This window comes from Equus caballus, chromosome 28, assembly GCF_041296265.1.
Source record: "Equus caballus isolate H_3958 breed thoroughbred chromosome 28, TB-T2T, whole genome shotgun sequence".
NCBI lineage: Eukaryota > Metazoa > Chordata > Mammalia > Perissodactyla > Equidae > Equus > Equus caballus.
Genome location: NC_091711.1, coordinates 9,001,818 through 9,018,953, shown reverse-complemented (window position 1 = coordinate 9,018,953; position 17,136 = coordinate 9,001,818). Strand labels below are relative to the sequence as shown.

The 17,136-nt window shown below is 38.7% G+C and overlaps 1 protein-coding gene across 1 annotated transcript in view; it reads right to left on the bottom strand.

Annotated features, from left to right (window-relative positions):
- The window catches only part of GLIPR1L2 (GLIPR1 like 2), a 39,815-nt gene extending 36,926 nt beyond the window's left edge, over positions 1-2,889 (bottom strand). Inside the window, exon 1 of the mRNA XM_023631216.2 lies at positions 2,614-2,889. Within this exon, the coding sequence (XP_023486984.2) occupies positions 2,614-2,847 (234 nt within the window). The 5' untranslated portion in view covers positions 2,848-2,889. The remainder of the gene's footprint in view (positions 1-2,613) is intronic.
- Between the last annotated feature and the right edge of the window lie 14,247 nt (positions 2,890-17,136).

Below are 17,136 nucleotides of genomic sequence, written 5' to 3'. Positions count from 1 at the left end.
TGGGTCAGCTCACTCCACCATTTCACTGATGTCACCTCTCTCCTTTACCCAGTTTTTGATCAGGTTGTTAGTTTTGTTAGCTGAGTTGAAGAAAATCTTTATTATTCTGGATATTAATGCCTTATCAGATATATGATTTGCAAATGTTTTCTCCCATTCCATAGGCTCCCTTTTCATTCTGTTGATAATGTCCTTTGATGCACAAGTTTTTAATTTTGATGAAGTCTAATTTATTTATGTTTTATCTTGTTGCTTGAGCTTTTGGTAACACATAAAAGAACTGTTGCCATATTCAATGACATGAAGCTTTTCCCCGTGTACTCTTCTAAGAATTTTGTAGTTTTAGCCAACCAGTACACGAAAAGGTGCTCAATATGACTAATCATCCTTAAACAAAGCCTTAGTCCTTAAATCCTTAAATAATGCCTTAAACAGGATGGAAATTCTGACACACGCTACAACACGGATGAAACTTGAAGACAATATGCTAAGTGAAATAAGCCAGTCACAAAGAGAAATACTTATGATTCCTATATGAAGTAGCTTGAGTAGTCAACCTCATAGAGACAGACAGCAGAACGGTGGCTGACAGGGCCTGCGAGGAGAAGCGAATGGGGACTTAGCGTGTAAGGGTAGAGCTTCAGTTGGGGAAGATGAAAATGTTCTGGACATGGAGGCTGGTGATGCCTGCACAATGATGTGAGACTATTTAATGCCATAGAATTGTACACTTAAAGATGGTTAAAATGGTAAATATTATGTTATGCATATTTTACAATAAAAATAATTATTTTTGAGGAAGATTACTCCTGAGTTAACATCTGCCACCAATCTTCCTCTTTTTGCTGAGGAAGACTGGCCCTGAGTTAACATCCGTGCCCATCTTCCTATACTTTACATGTGGGACACCTGCCACAACATGGCTTGACAAGCAGTGCCATGTCCGCGCCCAGGATCCGAATGGGCAAACCCCAGGCCACCGAAGTGAAACGTGGGAACTTAACCACTGCACCACCAGGCAGGCCTCAAAATAAATTTTTTTGAGTTTAAAAACAAGGTAGAACAAAAATACTAGATGACACCAACAGCATGGACATGGGCAGGAGACATTCAGAATTTGTGTTGTAAGATCTTTTTAATATTGGGAAGGAGGTTATAGATGTTGATTAACTTTGGACTTTGTATACATATTAAAAAGAATAACCAACAAAAATAAAATGTATGATTTCCAAACCTGTCAAGGAAAAGTTCTAAGTAGATCATACTATTATCGTAGACTATGCTATTTAGTCACTATTTATGTGCTAGTAAAATCCATGGGAAAAATACACACCAACTTTTAGGAAGAAGAGGAGTATAAACTTTAGGGTGGGGCTTTAAGATGTACCCAAAACACTACTGCTTTAAAAGCGTCCATGTATTAAGATACATATTGTGGGTAAACAGGTTTCTGCTATACTATTCTCTATACTTTATGTTTGAAACATAATTTTTAGAGATTAGAAATACAAAACTTATAAAAAGTTGTATTAAAAAGTATTATGTATTTATTATTATCAGGAAGAAGGCTAATCTTCAAACTTGCAAGAAACAGAATTAGTCACAAAGGGTGGGAAATACAGAGTTAAAACTCTCAAATCTAGCCTCAAATTCTATGATTAAATACAAAAGATAAAAACTGGCGTGGAAAAACCTATCTTCAGCAAGTAGTACTAAACGCTAGTATATTTCTATAAGAAAATATATAAACAGGAGAGGAAATGCTGACAATAGGAAACGTAAAGAAAATGAACAAGAAAGAACTAAAACATGTCCAATCAAAATAACATTTTAAAGTTACCAATAAAATGAAGTACCATTTTATGACTTCTTGGTTTACTATTTGCTTACTTTGGCACAGCCCTTTAGAATAGCAATTGCTATGTATCATATAAATAAAAAAATATTATACCCTTTCTTTACCCCATTTCTGGAATTTGTCCTAAGGAACTATGTCTAGGGAGTCCTCGCAAAATCATTTATCATGTAAACTGGAAGCTCCTTGCTGCCTGATAAGAGGATAGTTATTACTCAATAAATTTTGCCATCATTTTTAATGACAACTACGAAGACTCCACAGCAACAAGAGAACAGCTGACGAGACGTTAAGCAGAAATGGGGGAAACGGGAAAGAAGCATGAACGACAGTGCAAGGGACGCAGACTCAGGGCCGGACCGGGGCGCGGCGGCCGGGACACGCCCCCGAGCAAAACCGCGCGTGGACACGGAAAACTCGGTAATCAAGGTGAACAAGACTTAAAAACTAATGTGAAAGTACCCAGGATGAAAAAAAATCAAAATTTTAAATAAAGCCTGGATCTGATCTTTCACTCGCACCAGCTGAGAGCTCACCTGCCTCTCCCTAATCCAAGCCCAGGGATGCCGTTTTGTTGAGCGGGCAGCGTCCTCTTGAGATGTTCGCTTTGATTTCGGGAGTGTGCCTTACACCGCCCTTTCGTGGGACGACGCCCCTTCGAGCCCGCCCCCGGCCAGCGCCCCGCTGCCAGGCCCCCCGCCAACGCGCCGAGCCGCGGGGTGGGCCGCGCCTCCCGCCGCCCGCGGCCAGGGCCTCACCATGAAGCGCAGGTTCGCGCCGCTGGGCTCGACGCTGCCGCGGAGCTCGTTGTGCAGGTTCACGTACTCATTGATGAAGCTGACGTCCTCCTCGTCGGGCAAAAAGTTCGCGTTCAAACCGGCCCCCAGCAGGAGCAGCCAGAGCTCCCAGAGCCACAGCTTCCAAACCGCCCCTCGCGTCACGGGGACGAAGCGGACGCCCCCAGCAGAAGCGAAGGGCCTCGGGGCCTCCATGGTCCACCAGCCGCGGAGAGACCAGTGCGCACGCGCCGCCCCGCCCCGGGGGGCTGCCAGTCCGCGGGCCTTGAGGGGCCGGCCCCGCCTCCCCGGGGGGCGGGGAGCGTGCGGGGAGGCCGGGGATGCAGCTGCAGAGGGCTCGTCGTCCCTGTCTGCGACCTAACCAGGGAAGCTTGAGTTAGATGAGGGCACGCTCTTCCCTGAGCTCATGTAGGCAGGTATTATCCAGAGTTGATTTCTGACACCACATGATGTCATTAATAAATCATGAGACATCTGTACGGTAAATGCCACTTGCTGAATAGTTAGCATGTCTGAGGAAGCTTCTAATTATGCAAGGGGAAATGATCATTCTTCTGTGATACTGATGAAAATTCAATTAATTTTTCTTTTCATCCTTACCTGTTGAGTTGGAAAGTTAATGCAGGACGCGCCCTTTACTTTCCTCGTGGACAAAAGAATATCCTCTTTTAGGTGGAATTCCTCATTGAAATTTTTCTCTCAGTGGGAAACCACAAAATAAATGGAAGAGTGGGAAGCTCAGCATTTAGGGGCTAGACTAGGGATCATCAAATTCTCATAAGGTTAAAATATTTCCGTTCTCTCACCAGCGCTGTATAGACAGCCTGGAATAACGATATTCATCTTCTCTGACAAATTGTTTTCCCAGTAGGTAAGAATGCGTGTTTTTGTTTTTATTTCTCTTTTTCAGACAAAAATGTCTGGAGTCTTAGCAGATTTTGGCCTGGTCTCTTTACTGCCACATATTTTGCTTAAGAAAACTTGCTTTGAAGAATATAAATTCTAGATTCAAAATAAAAGCACGTACATATTTGGGGGTACACATTTGCATATAACATACTGTGCTCCGTAGTATTAAGGAGATATTCAAAATCACCGACACTGGGACCTAATTTTGCCAGAAAGAAAGCACTGCAGCTGGTTGGCCAAAAATACCTAAAAAGAAATGTGCTTTTAAAAATTATCTATGTTGTACACAAGTGAAAGCAGTAGACCTCATAAGATGGTTTCATTGATGCCTTTATTCTTTTAATAAATATTTATTACCAGGCAATGTGTTAGGTGGTTGAGAAAGACTAGTAGACAAGACACAGACCCTGCTCCTGAGTAGCTTACAGTTTAGAGAACTAGGAAATTGGTAACTTCTATACCATGTGATAAATACAAAGCCAAAATACTATTGTGGCATGTATGGGGCAACTAACACCGTTTTTGAGAACCAGGAAAGACTTTGTGGAGAATGAGACATCAAGAAGGTGAAGCACATAGGTGAAAGAGCCCATTCTAAGTGAGGAAAAAGCATGTCATATGCCAGGAGATCCCAGAAAGCTAAAAGTGTTTTAATAGGAACAGAAGGTATTGTAGGGGTAAAGGTGGCAAGTGAAAGAGTTCCTTTATGACGTTGATACTGTTGTTAAGACCATGAAAATTGTTATATTATTGCACAAGATAAATAGAATAAATGCAATCTTAGAGTAGGAAGAAATTTTAGACACTTTTACTCATCCCATCTATGTATTAGACATATTTTCTGATACATCATTGATAGGTGATCATCATACCCTCTGCTTAAATAATTACGCTAACAGGGAAGACACCATCTCTTAGGCAGCCCATTCCATTGGTAGACACCTCACTCATTAATTTAATAAGTGTTTCTTTAGGACCTCCTATGTGTCAGAGCCCATGCTAGGTGATAGAGCTACAAATGCTGAACAAGCTAGGTATGTGGTATATCCACACGAAGCCTTTAGTTAAAGGTGATATAGACAGATCATCAAACAATTACAATACAGAGTAGTAAATGCTATTTTTAATTTATTTCAAAAATCCTTACTATGTGTCAGGAGCTGTTTTATTTTTATTTTTTGATTTTTTAAAATTGTGGTAAAATATACAGAACATAAAATTTGCCATTGTATCCATTTTTAGTGTAAAATTCAGTGGCAATTACATTCACAGTGTTGTATAATCATCACCACTGTTTCCAGAACTATCTGATACTATTTTAAATGCTTGGAAAATATCAATTCATTTAATTGATTAAAAACCTTAAGAAACAGATATTATTATTTTTATTATCTCCATTTTACCGATGAAAAAATTGAGAAGAAGTCCAGTAAGTTGTCTAAAGTCACCCATCCAATGAGCAGTAGAGCTATTTTCAAGCCCAGGTGACTAACATAGGAGTACAGAGGAAGCGCACACGAAAGCATCTCATTTGGTTTGTGTATAAAGAGGCTGGGTTTGCTGACAGTGTTCTGCAAACATTCAGCCTTTCAGATCTGTCAATGAATGGGCCACATCACAGATTTCATACAAAAAATATTTTAAATGCATTACATTTCTAAAATATACTTTTTCAAAACTTTTAAAGAGACGTGTAATACTTAGGGATTATTTAATCATTGTTTAACATATGATGTATTAAATCACAGATTGTACATCAGTACCAAAAGGTATGTAGTTTTCTCATAAGTTTTTGTAGGGTGTGACTTTTTGAGCTTTGAAATTTTGGGCTATTCAGCTAGCCCTCAAAGAAGTTTTCACTTTCTTCGTTTTGAAAGCGATGAAATGATTTAGCATGTTAACTTTCTTGAAGGCATTGGAATTGTTAGAGGAAATTGCCAGAATCGTCTGTCTCTTTACAAGCAATGTGAAAACTACAACGTTACTAAATTATTTCACTCAAGTTCTGCTGCCGATGTACTTTTGAATACCCATTTACTTTTCTGTTGTTGTGTCTGAGATACTGCTTTCACTTAGCAAATAAAGGCAATTTTAGGAAAAGACTTTAGGCCTCTTGTTTATCTCAGATGATTTTGGGCTTCCTTAAGTTTTCAGTTTCTGCGTACTATGCTTGAAATTTTAAGGAAGTACACTTAAGGAGAATGGTCATGAAATAAGGCTAAAGATAGTGATAGGCGTCGTTTTGTTCTCTGTATAGATGCTATTGGAGAGATATATTGTTTTGTCTTTGACTCTCTTTTTTCACATTTTATCAGTCCTCACTTGATTGATCTTTTCTCTAATGAAAAATACAAATTATAATAATGATGCACAAGAACTGTTACAAGAGAAAATCAACATGATTCTTCAAATAAAATCCAACATTCAAAAGTGGGAAGATGGACTTTACTTCATCAAAATGCAAATAGAGGACAACCAAAAAAGATATTTGTTAGATAAATGTCAAAGGATTAAAATCACCGATGTGCTGTTAAAGCACATTTAAGAATCATTTAAAATTTCCAAGAAAATGAACAGCACTATTAAAATGAAGGAGATAAACAGGCAGTGGACCAAAAAGAAAAAAAAAGAGCCAAAAACAGTGCAGTGGATATCTTCATGATGCTGCGTCTATTCTTTCCTTATAGATAAGTGGACTGTGTATATCCACATTCCAGGATAAGTTTGGGTCTCAGGAACTAAATTACAGTGTGCCTCATCCAAAAGTCAATGCCGTAAAATCAAGTATAAATCTGTGAATATTTATATGAAATTTTGACTCCTAAAATTACGCTATTCCTGTATTCTTGAGTTCAGTATTTATTTGGTATGGTTATATGCATGCAATAACTCCTAGGAATCCTCCCACCAAAGGACAGCATTCTCCTAGATTATTTTAATAACTCTCAAAAAAATGTATAAATCTGAATGCAGTTTATGAAAATGTGTTTACATCTACTAGTATTCAAGAAATGAAAATTAATAGCATCTACCTGAGAATTATTGAGGGGATTGTATAAATTATTACACGTGGAGCACGTAGTGCTTGGCACATTGTAAATATTATTTTGTGCTAGGTATTACTGTTATTGAATTAATGCTATTGATAAATGCTGTCTCATCTCACTTATATGGACAAGGACTAAAATAAGTTTTCAACACAGCATTTTGCCAGATATATTATGCATTCTTAATACATATTTATTGAATTATTATAATGATAACCCTTGTGTTTTCACTAGCTAGGAGGAGCGAATCCAATGTGTGCAACTCAGTGGGTTCCTGGTAGTTTTTGACCAGGGGGCATTGGCAGGTGGTATGTAGCTTGGCTGAGGGAAAATGGGAATTGATGGTTATAGGATTTGTTTCTTTCCTTTGCTCCGGTATGTGAGCCCAGGTAGATTTAATTACAGATTATGTTACCCAGTTTTCACTAAGCCAAACATCAGAAATTGGTCATATGTCTTGCAAAAATAGCTGAAAGGATATTGCAGATTAATTATAGACAAACAATATCAATTGTTTGATTCTTGTCTTTCTGACCTAAACATCTCTTTAGCACTTATTTTTCCATTCATTTTTATGTCATCATTTTCAGGTTCAATTTTGTATTTTAAACATATATTGCTCTATTATAAAAATACACATAATACATGTAATTAAATGGTACATATTTACTTTTGGTTGAAGCTTAGGGTCACCAACTTTCTGGTTTGTTAGGGAATGCCCTGGCTTTCCCCTGTCTTGGGAAACCCTTTAGTCTCAGGCAAACCAGGACTGTTGGTCACTCTACAATATTTCCTTAGTGATAGAGATACATAATCAAAAAGTTAGAGAGACTACTGTTTAAACCATCTCTTCACCATCCTTCCCAAGGGCTAAGAATGGGATTAACCTGGCCTGGCTAAGACTGACAATTCTGATCCCTGTACTGCCAAGCAATTAGTCAATTTCTTGGAACTTCAGACAAAGCCTCGTAGGACAAGAGGATACCCAGAAAAATGCACTCCTCAAAGCCTGAGTTAACTGTCATCAGGAATTTGAAAAGGCCAAGCCCAGAGCTGTCTGTCTAGAAATTCCAAACTGGGTGAAACAAGGTTGATATTAAGAAGAAGATGTGCTCAGAGTCAAAGAATGGCAAGTGATGCCAAGCCTCCCAAGATGTCCTGTCAAGTCTGTGGTTATGATCACAAGAAATAGAAAAGACATCCTCTTGACCCAGAATTTTCTACTCTTGCTGATGAAGGGAAACCCCACTAGGAAGGCAGAGGTGCTCCACCTGCCCACGCTCTGCTCACAGCTTCAGTGTACGTGGAGAACACTGCAAATGGTGACCTTATTTTCTGAGGACTGCCACTACTTGCAAGTTCCCAGAGCAGTGCCAATTTCATACTCTTCGACAAATATTTCTTTAAAATCTGAGAAGATAATTCTGTAAAAATTCATTTTTTAATGTGGTCTGTAGAATTTCAGTTTTCTGATTTAAGGAGTCATATGTCCTTGGATGAATAAGGAGCCTGAAGAAGTAATGGAGTAATTACATTAAAAATCAGAGGATATTTTAATTCTTAATTAAAAACCCATGAAGACAACACAATAATAAACAATACAACAGATCGAAAAGTATACTATGTAAATGTCAGTTTACCTTTAGCCTATTTCATTTTATTTATTTATTTATTTTGAGGAAGATTTGCCCTAAGCTAACATCCGTGCCCATCTTCCTCTACTTTATATGTGGGATGCCTGTCACAGCATGGCTTGACAAGCAATGTGTAGGTCTGCACCCAGGATCTGAACAGGCAAACCCCAGGCCACCAAAGCAGAATGTGCAAACTTAACCACTGTGCCACCAGGCCGGCCCCTAACTTTAGCCTATTTTAAATTGCAAGTTAAAGAGTAATTATGAATTCAAATTTTAACAATGCAATAGTTAAATAACAATAGCTCACTAAAGAGATAGTGACTCCAAATACATGATGCCAAATAGCAGTATGATTGTTAATTTTATATGTCATTATGGCGAGGCTATAGTGACACATTATGTGTCAATGTGGCTAGACTATGTTGGCTAGTGTTTGGTCAAACACTAGTCTGGGTAATGCTGTAAAGGTATTTTGTAGATGTGATTAACATTTACAATCAGTTGACTTAGGTAAAGCAGACGGTCCTCCATAATGTGAGTGGGCCACATCTAATCACTTTAAGGCCTTAATAGCAAAGACCGAGATTTCCTGAAGAAGAAGGAATTCTGCCTTCGGGTAGCATCATAGAAATTCTACCTGATTTTCCAGTCTTTGGAATCAAGACTGCAACAGCAATTCTTACTTGAATCTCCATCCTGCCAGCTTGCCCTACATATTTTGGACTTGCTAACCTCCAAAACCATGTAAGCCAAATACTTAAAATCTCTCCTCACTCTCTCTTTCTTCCTCTTCTACGTCTTGTTCTCTTTCTCTGAAGAACCCTAATACGAGCATATTTGAAATATAAAATCACTTGGCTTCTTTTTTAAGAATAGCATCAATTGCCTAGCTATGTGGAAATTCCTGGGTATTTGGCAACATATGCAAAATAACTCTCAGTCATGTTAAAAATACATTTAAAATGGTTTCTAATATTTATACTGAGGGAAGTTGGTGGTTGCTTTAGTTGAGAAGAAAAAGATCTAGATAATTTAGTCCACAGAACTCAACAATTCAACATAAGTGATTTTTTTTTGAGGAAGATTAGCCCTGAGTTAACATCTGCTGCCAATCCTCCTCTACTTTATATGTGGGATGCCTACCACAGCATGGTTTGCCAAGCAGTGCCATGTCCGCACCCAGGATCTGAACCGGTGAACCCCAGGCAGCCAAAGTAGAACATGCGAACTTAACCACTGCACCACTGGGCCAGCCCCATAAGTGATTTTTTTTTTAAAGTATCCTTTTTGGTGAGGGAGATTGGCCCTGAGCTAACATCTATTGCCAATCTTCTTCTTTTTCTTTTTTCCCTCCCCAAAGCCCCAGTACATAGTTGTATGTCCTAGTTGTAAGTCATTCTAATTCTTCGATGTGGGACACCACCACAACATGGCTTGATGAGCCATGCTAAGACTGTACCCAGGATCCAAACTGGTGGACCGCTGGGCCACAGAAGCAGAGTGCACAACCACTTGGCTATGGAGTCAGCCCCCATAAGTGAATTTTAAAACTGAATTAATTGAATAATCTGGGCATTTTTTTGTCTTCAGGCAAAAGAAATTCCAGAATTTACCAATTCTGTGCTTTGTAGAGGTGTTGTTAACTATACTACAGATAATTTTGTATAAGGGTTTTAAAAGGTATATTATCTGCATCCTGTTATTGTATGCAGGGCACATTTGAAAATAAAATCTCCTAGAGTATGATTTTAATTTTCAGATATACATGTACCTTTAAAGCGTTTAAATTTTCTTTTTTTATTGCAATAACATTGGATTATAACATTATATAGCTTTCAGATGTACATTGTAATATATTTCGAATTCTGTGTAGATTACATCATGTTCCCCACCCAAAAACTGATTATAGTCCATCACCTCACATGTGAGCCTAATCTCTCATTTTGCCCTCCCTCCTTCCCCCTTCCCCCGTGGTAACCACCAATCCAATCTCTGTTGCTATGTGTTTGTTTGTCCTTGTTTTTATCTTCTACTTCTGAGTGAGATCATATGGTATTTGACTTTCTCCCTCTGACTTATTTCACTTAGCATAATACCCTCAAGGTTCATCCACGTGGTCAAAAATGTCTGGATTTCATCATTTCTTATGGCTGAGTAGTATTCTATTGTGTATATATACCATATCTTCTTTATCCATTCGTCCCTCGATGGGCACCTAGGTTGCTTCCAAGTCTTGGCTGTTTTGAATAATGCTGCAATGAACATAGGGGTACAAGTATCTTTATGCATTAGTGTTTTCAGGTTCTTTGGATAAATACCCAGCAGTGGGATAGCTGGATCGCATGGTAGATCTATTAATTTTCTGATGATACTCCATACTGCTTTCCATAGTGGCCGCACCAGTTTGCACTCCCACCAGCAGTGTATGAGGGTTCCCTTCTCTCCACATCCTCTCCAACGCTGTTGTTTTCTGTCTTGTTAATTATAGCCATTTTGACTAGAGTGAGCTGATATCTTGTTGTAGTTTTGATTTGCATTTCCCTGACAGCTGATGATGTTGACCATCTTTTCATATGCCTGTTGGCCATTGGTATATCTTCTTTGGAGAAATCTCTGTACGGATCTTTTGCCCATCTTTTAATTAGGCTGTTGGTTTTGTTTGTTGTTGAGATGTATGAGTTCTTTGTATATTTTGGATATTAACCCCTTATCTGATATATGGCTGGCAAATATCTTCTCCCAGTTGTTAGGTTGTCTTTTCATTTTGTTGATGATTTCCTTTTCTGTGCAGAAGCTTTTTAGTTTGATGTAGTCCCATTTGTTCATTTTTTGTTTTGTTTCTCTTGCCCGGTCAGACATGGCAGTTGAAAATAACGCTGCTCAGACTGACGTCAAAGAGTGTACTGCCTAGGTTTTCTTCTAGAAGTTTCATAGTTTTGGGTCTTACATTCCAAGTCTTTAATCCATTTTGAGTTGATTTTTGTGCATGGTGTAAGATAATGGACTCCTTTCATTCTTTTGCCTGTGGCTGTCCAGTTTTCCCAACACCATTTATTGAAGAGACTCTCCCTTCTCCATTGTATGCTCTTGTCTCCCTTGTTGAACATTAGCTGTCCATAAATGTGTAGGTTCATTCAATTCTGTTCCACTGATCTGTGTGTCTGCTTTTGTGCCAGTACCAATGCTGTTTGGTTACTATGGCTTTGTAGTATATTTTGAAATCAGGAAGTGTGATACCTCCAGCTTTGTTCTTTTTTCTCAGGACTCCTTTGGCTATTCGGGGTCTTTTGTTGTTCCATATAAATTTTAGGATTCTTTGTTGTATTTCTGTGAAAAATGTTGTTGGAACTTTCATAGGGATTGCGTTGAATCTATAGATTGCTTTAGGAACTATGGACATTTTAACTATGTTATGTCTCCCAATCCAAGAGCACGGAATATCTTTCTATTTCCTTGTGTCTTCTTTGATTCTGTCAACAATGTTTTATAGTTTTCAGTGTACAGATCTTTCAATTCTTGGGTTAATTTTATTCCTAGGTGTTTTATTCTTTTTTGTTGCAATTATAAATGGGATTGTATTCTTAATTTCTCTTTCTGCTGCTTCGTTGTTAGTGTATAGAAACACAACCGATTTTTGTATGTTGATTTTGTATCCTGTGACTTGACTGTATTCATTTATCATTTCTAAAAGTTTTTTAGTGGATCCTTTAGGGTTTTCTATATATAAAATCTTGTTGTCTGCAAAGAGTGACAATTTCACTTCTTCTTTTCCAATGTGGATCCCTTTTATTTCTTTTTCTTCCTTGATTGCTTTGGCTAGGACTTCCAATATTATGTTAAATAAGAGTGGTGACAGTGGACATCCTTGTCTGGTTCCTGTTCTTAGAGGGATAGCTTTCAGTTTTTCTCCATTGAGAATGATATGTGCTGTGGGTTTGTCACATACGGCCTTTATTATATTGAGGTATTTTCCTTCTATACCCATTTTATTTAGAGTTTTTATCATAAATGGATGCTGTATCTTGTTGAATGCTTTCTCTGCATCTATTGAGATGATCATGTGATTTTTGTTCTTCATCTTGTTAATGTGGTGTATCATGTTGATAGATTTACGGATGATGAATCATCCCTGCATCCCTGGAATGAAACCCCCTTGATCATGATGTATGATCTTTTTAATGTATTGTTGTATTTGATTTACTAGTATTTTGTTGAGGATTTTTGCATCGATATTCATCAATGATATTGGCCTGTGATTTTCTATTGTTGCGTTATCCTTGTCTGGGTTTGGTATCAGGATGATGTTAGCTTTGTGGAATGAGTTAGGAAGCCTCCCTTCCTCTTCAATTTTTTGGAAGAGTTTGAGAAGGATAGGTATTAAGTCTTCTTTGAATGTTTGGTAGAATTCACCAGGGAAGCCATCTGGTCCTTGACTTTTATTTTTTGGGAGGTTTTTGACTGCTGTTTCGATCTTCTTTCTGGTGAGTGGTCTATTCAAATTCTCTACTTCTTGGTCCAGTTTTGGAAGGTTGTATGATTCTAAGAATTTATCCATTTCTTCGAGATTTCCAATTTGTTGGCATATAGCTTTTCATAGTATTCTCCTATGATCTTTTGTGTTTCTGAAGTGTCCATCATAATTTCTCCTCTTTGATTTCTGATTTCATTTATTTGAGCCTTCTCTCTTTTTTTCTTGGTGAATCTAGCTAAGAGTTTATCAATTTTGTTTATCTTTTCAACGAACCAGCTCTTGGTTTCATTAATTTTTTCTGTTTTTTTCTTTTAGTCTCTATTTCATTTACTTCTGCTCTGATCTTTATTATTTCCTTCTTTTGCTGTTTTTGGGCTTTGTTTGTTCTTCTTTTTCCAGTACCCTTAGATGCACTGTTAGATTGTTTATTTGGGATTTTTCTTGGTTGTTGAGGTAGGATTGAATTGCTATAAACTTCCCTCTTAGAACTGCTTTTGCTGTATCCCACAGATTTTGGCATGTTGTATTTTCATTTTCATTTGTCTCCAGGAATTTTTTGATTTCTCCTTTGATTTCTTCATTGACTCAAACATTGATCAGTAGCATTTTGTTTACTCTCCACATTTTGTGGTTTTTCTGATTTTCTTCCTGTTTCATACCTTTGTGGTCAGAAAAGATGCAGGGTATTATTTCAATATTCTCAAATTTATTGAGGCTTGTTTTGTGACCTAATATGTGATCAGTCATGGAGAATGTTCCATGTGCATTTGAAAAGAATGTGTATTCTGTTTTTTTGGATGGAATGCATGCACTAAGTCCATCTGGTCTAATGTGTCATTTAAGGCCAGTGTTTCCTTATTGATCTTCTGTTTGGATGACCTATCCATTGGTTCAAGTGGAGTGTTAAAGTCCCCTACTATTATCGTGTTACTATCTGTTTCTCCTTTTATGTCTATTAATAATTGCTTTATATATTTAGGTACTTCTATGTTGGGTGCATAGATATTTACAAGTGTTGCATCTTCTTGTTGGATTGTTCCCTTTATCATTATGTAGTGCCCTTCTTTGTCTCTTGTTCACAGTTTTTGGCTTAAAGTCTATTTTGTCTGATATAAGTGTTGCTATCCCTCCTTTCTTTTCTTTGCCATTTGCATGGAATATCTTTTTCCATCCTTTCACTTTCAGTTTGTAAGTATCTTTAGGTATGAAGTGGGTCTCTTGTATGCAGCATATATATGGGGCTTGTTTTTTAATCCAATTTGCCACCCTATGCTTTTCGATTGGAGGATTGAGTGCATTGACATTTAAAGTAGCTTTTGATACATATGTATTTATTGCCATTTTGTTACTTTTTTCTGGGTGTTTTAATGGTTCTTCTGTTCCTTTCTTTTTCTCTTGCTCTCTTGTGGTTTGATTGCTTTCTTTAGTAATACATTTGATTTCTTTTGTTTTACTTATTTGCTTACTTATTATAGGTTTCTGATTTGTGATTACCATGAGGATCCTATATAATATTCTATGTATATAACTGTCTATATTGAGTTGATAGACTCTTTAGCTTGACTTCTTTCTAAAAGCTCTACTTTTTCACTCCCCTCCCACGTTTTATGTTTTTGAAATCATATCTAATCTCTTGTTTTGTGTGTGTCTACTCATTACCCTCTTATCATTGAAATAGGTAATTTTAGTACTTTTGTCTTTTAACCTTACTATTATCTTCACAGGTAGTCAGTCTGCTACCTTTACTATATTTTTACCTTTATCAGTGATTTTATGGCCTGGTTTGTTTGTTCATTTGTTTGTTTTTGATAATTTCCTAATCCCTATTTGTGGTCATCACTTTCCCACAAGTTCAGCATTTCTTGTAGAACTGGTTTCTTGGTAATAAACTCCTTTAACTTTTGCTTGTCTAGGAAGCTCTTTATCTCTCCTTCCATTCTGAATGACAAGCTTGATGGATAGAGTATTCTTAGCTATAGGTTTGTTCCTTTTAGCACTTTAAATATGTCATGCCATTATTTTCTTGTCTGTAGGGTTTCAGCTGAGAAGTCTGCTGATAGCCTTATGGGCTTTCCTTTGTATGTCACTTGTTGCCTTTCTCTTGCCACTTTTAGGATTCCCTCTTGTCTTTAATTTATAACATTTTAATTATAATTTGTCTTGGTATGGGCTTCTTTTGGCTATCTTGTTTGGAGCTCTTTGTGCTTCCTGTACTTGGATGTCTGTTTTCTTCCTTAGGTTTAAGAAAGTTTTCAACTCTTATTTCTTCAAATAGATTTTCTGCCCCTTTGTCTCTCTTCTCCTTCTGGGACACCTACAATTTGAGTTTTAGCATGCTTGATATTGTCCCAGAGTTCCCTTAGACTGTTCTCATTCTTAATTCTTTTTTCTTTTATCTGTTCAGCTTGGGTGATTTCCTCTAGTCTTTCGTCCAGCTCACTAATCTGTTCTCCTGTATCCTCTACTCTGCTGTTGAGTACTTATAGTGTTTTTTTTTATTTACAGTATTGTATTATTCATTTCCGATTGGTTCTATTTTACTTTTTTTAGTTCTTTGTTGATGAGCTCACTGTGTTCATCCAGTCTTCTCCCAATATCTGTGGGCATCCTTATGAGTTTTGTTTGAACTCTTTGTCAGGTAGATTGCTTATTTCTGTTTCATTTAGTTCTTTTTCTGGGGTTTTGTCGTGTTCTCTTGCTTGGAATGTATTCCTTTGTCTCCTCATTTTGCCTCTTTTTCTGTGCTTATATCTATGTATTAGGTGAGTTGGGTCTCTCTCCTGATCTTGGAGAAGTGGCCTTCTGTAAAAGATGCCTTTTGAGGCCCAGCAGTGTGCTTCCCTCTCGTCACCAATCCAAATGACGTGGGAGTGACCCCTTTGTGGGCTACTTGTGTCCTTTGGCTGTGGCAGGCTTGCTCTTAATGCAGGTACCCAGGGAGTCTAGTCTTTCCTTCCCTGGTCAGCTGTTTGTAAATCTGGCTTGGGGAGCCTCAGCACCATTGGCTGCAAAGTCTAACAGCACACTCCTGTTGCAGTTTTTCTGTTAATTGGGTAGGTGCCCAGTGTAGCTGGTTTCTAGGGTCAGGGGCTTACAGTTGCTATAGGCCTCAGGCCTACAAGGCTGTTGTCAGTTCTCTTAGGAGTGCAGCTGAGTGGGGCTGGCCCTAGGCATGGGAGCCCTCAAGTGTTTCAGGCTTTGGAGTGTGGGGCTGATCCTTTTTATGGCTATTTGTGGAGCACAGGTCTTCTGTGTTGATAAGCCTCACCCCCCCACAGGACCACACACACCATCAACACTGTCCTGGTCTGTGCACTCTTTCCAATCCCATGGAGCATACCCTGACACCCTATTGCAGAGGTCCCCACCTCTCCACCAATGCCCCCCACAGTTCACCTGATCCTCACATAGGCCCTGACCCACAGAGGTGGACACACTCTCCTGCCTGTAGAAGATCAAGTCAATGCAGGCTGAAAAGTAGCCTGAGGGCTTGTTGTTGAGTGGCGTCAGTCCCTAGGGTGGGCTGCCTGCTCTGGCTGAACTGGATTAAATCTGCACTCCAGTGGGTGTTGCAGACCCCTGGGCTAACAGGCCAGGGGAAGAATTTCAATGGTATCTGCCAGAGTCTGTGTCAGTATACCTGGACTAAGTCACAACAATGGCCACCACCAAAGTCTCAGTCTCCAGAGAGGTCTCTCCTCTTGCCAAGATGCACCCAGAGCCTACCAAGTGAGTCTCTTTTCATCAAAGGACTGTCAGCCTTTCCTCTGGTGGTTTTAGGGTGCTGAGATGGGTGAGTTTGTGCATGGGCCCTTTAGGATCTGGGTCTTTTAAACTTTCATCCGATAGCTTTTCTGGGGGTATCTCCACTGCAGTTAATAGCCAGTGAAGCCAGATAGTAAGACACTCATCTCAGTTGTGCTGAGTCTGAACGATGCTTATAGCAGTCTCGGGCCACCACTCAGGACCTCACTTCTCCAGGGAGGGCTGCATACCTTAGGATGACTCCAGCCTGGCCAGCTGAGAAATTCTGCTGCTCCTGAAGGTGGCTTTTTTTCTCTCCAAAAGGAATTTCTGCCCCTTCCGCCTTAGTCAGGACTGTCCCTTGTTGTGGGGGTTCTTTTTATCCAGTTTTCTATTTTCTATCCAGGGTAATTTTTCCAAAAATAGTTGTAACCTGGTTGTGTTCATGGGAGGAGATGAGTTCACAGTTTGCCTACACCACCATCTTGATGGGATCTCTAAATTTTCTTTTTAAATTTTTAAATTGAGTTCATAATAGTTTACATCACTGTGAGATTTCAGTTGTACATTATTTGTTGTCTGCCACCACAAAAGTGCTCTGCTTCATTTCCTGTGTGCCCACCCCGACTCCCCTTCTCCTGGCAACCACTGAATTGTTTTCTTTGTCCATGTATTT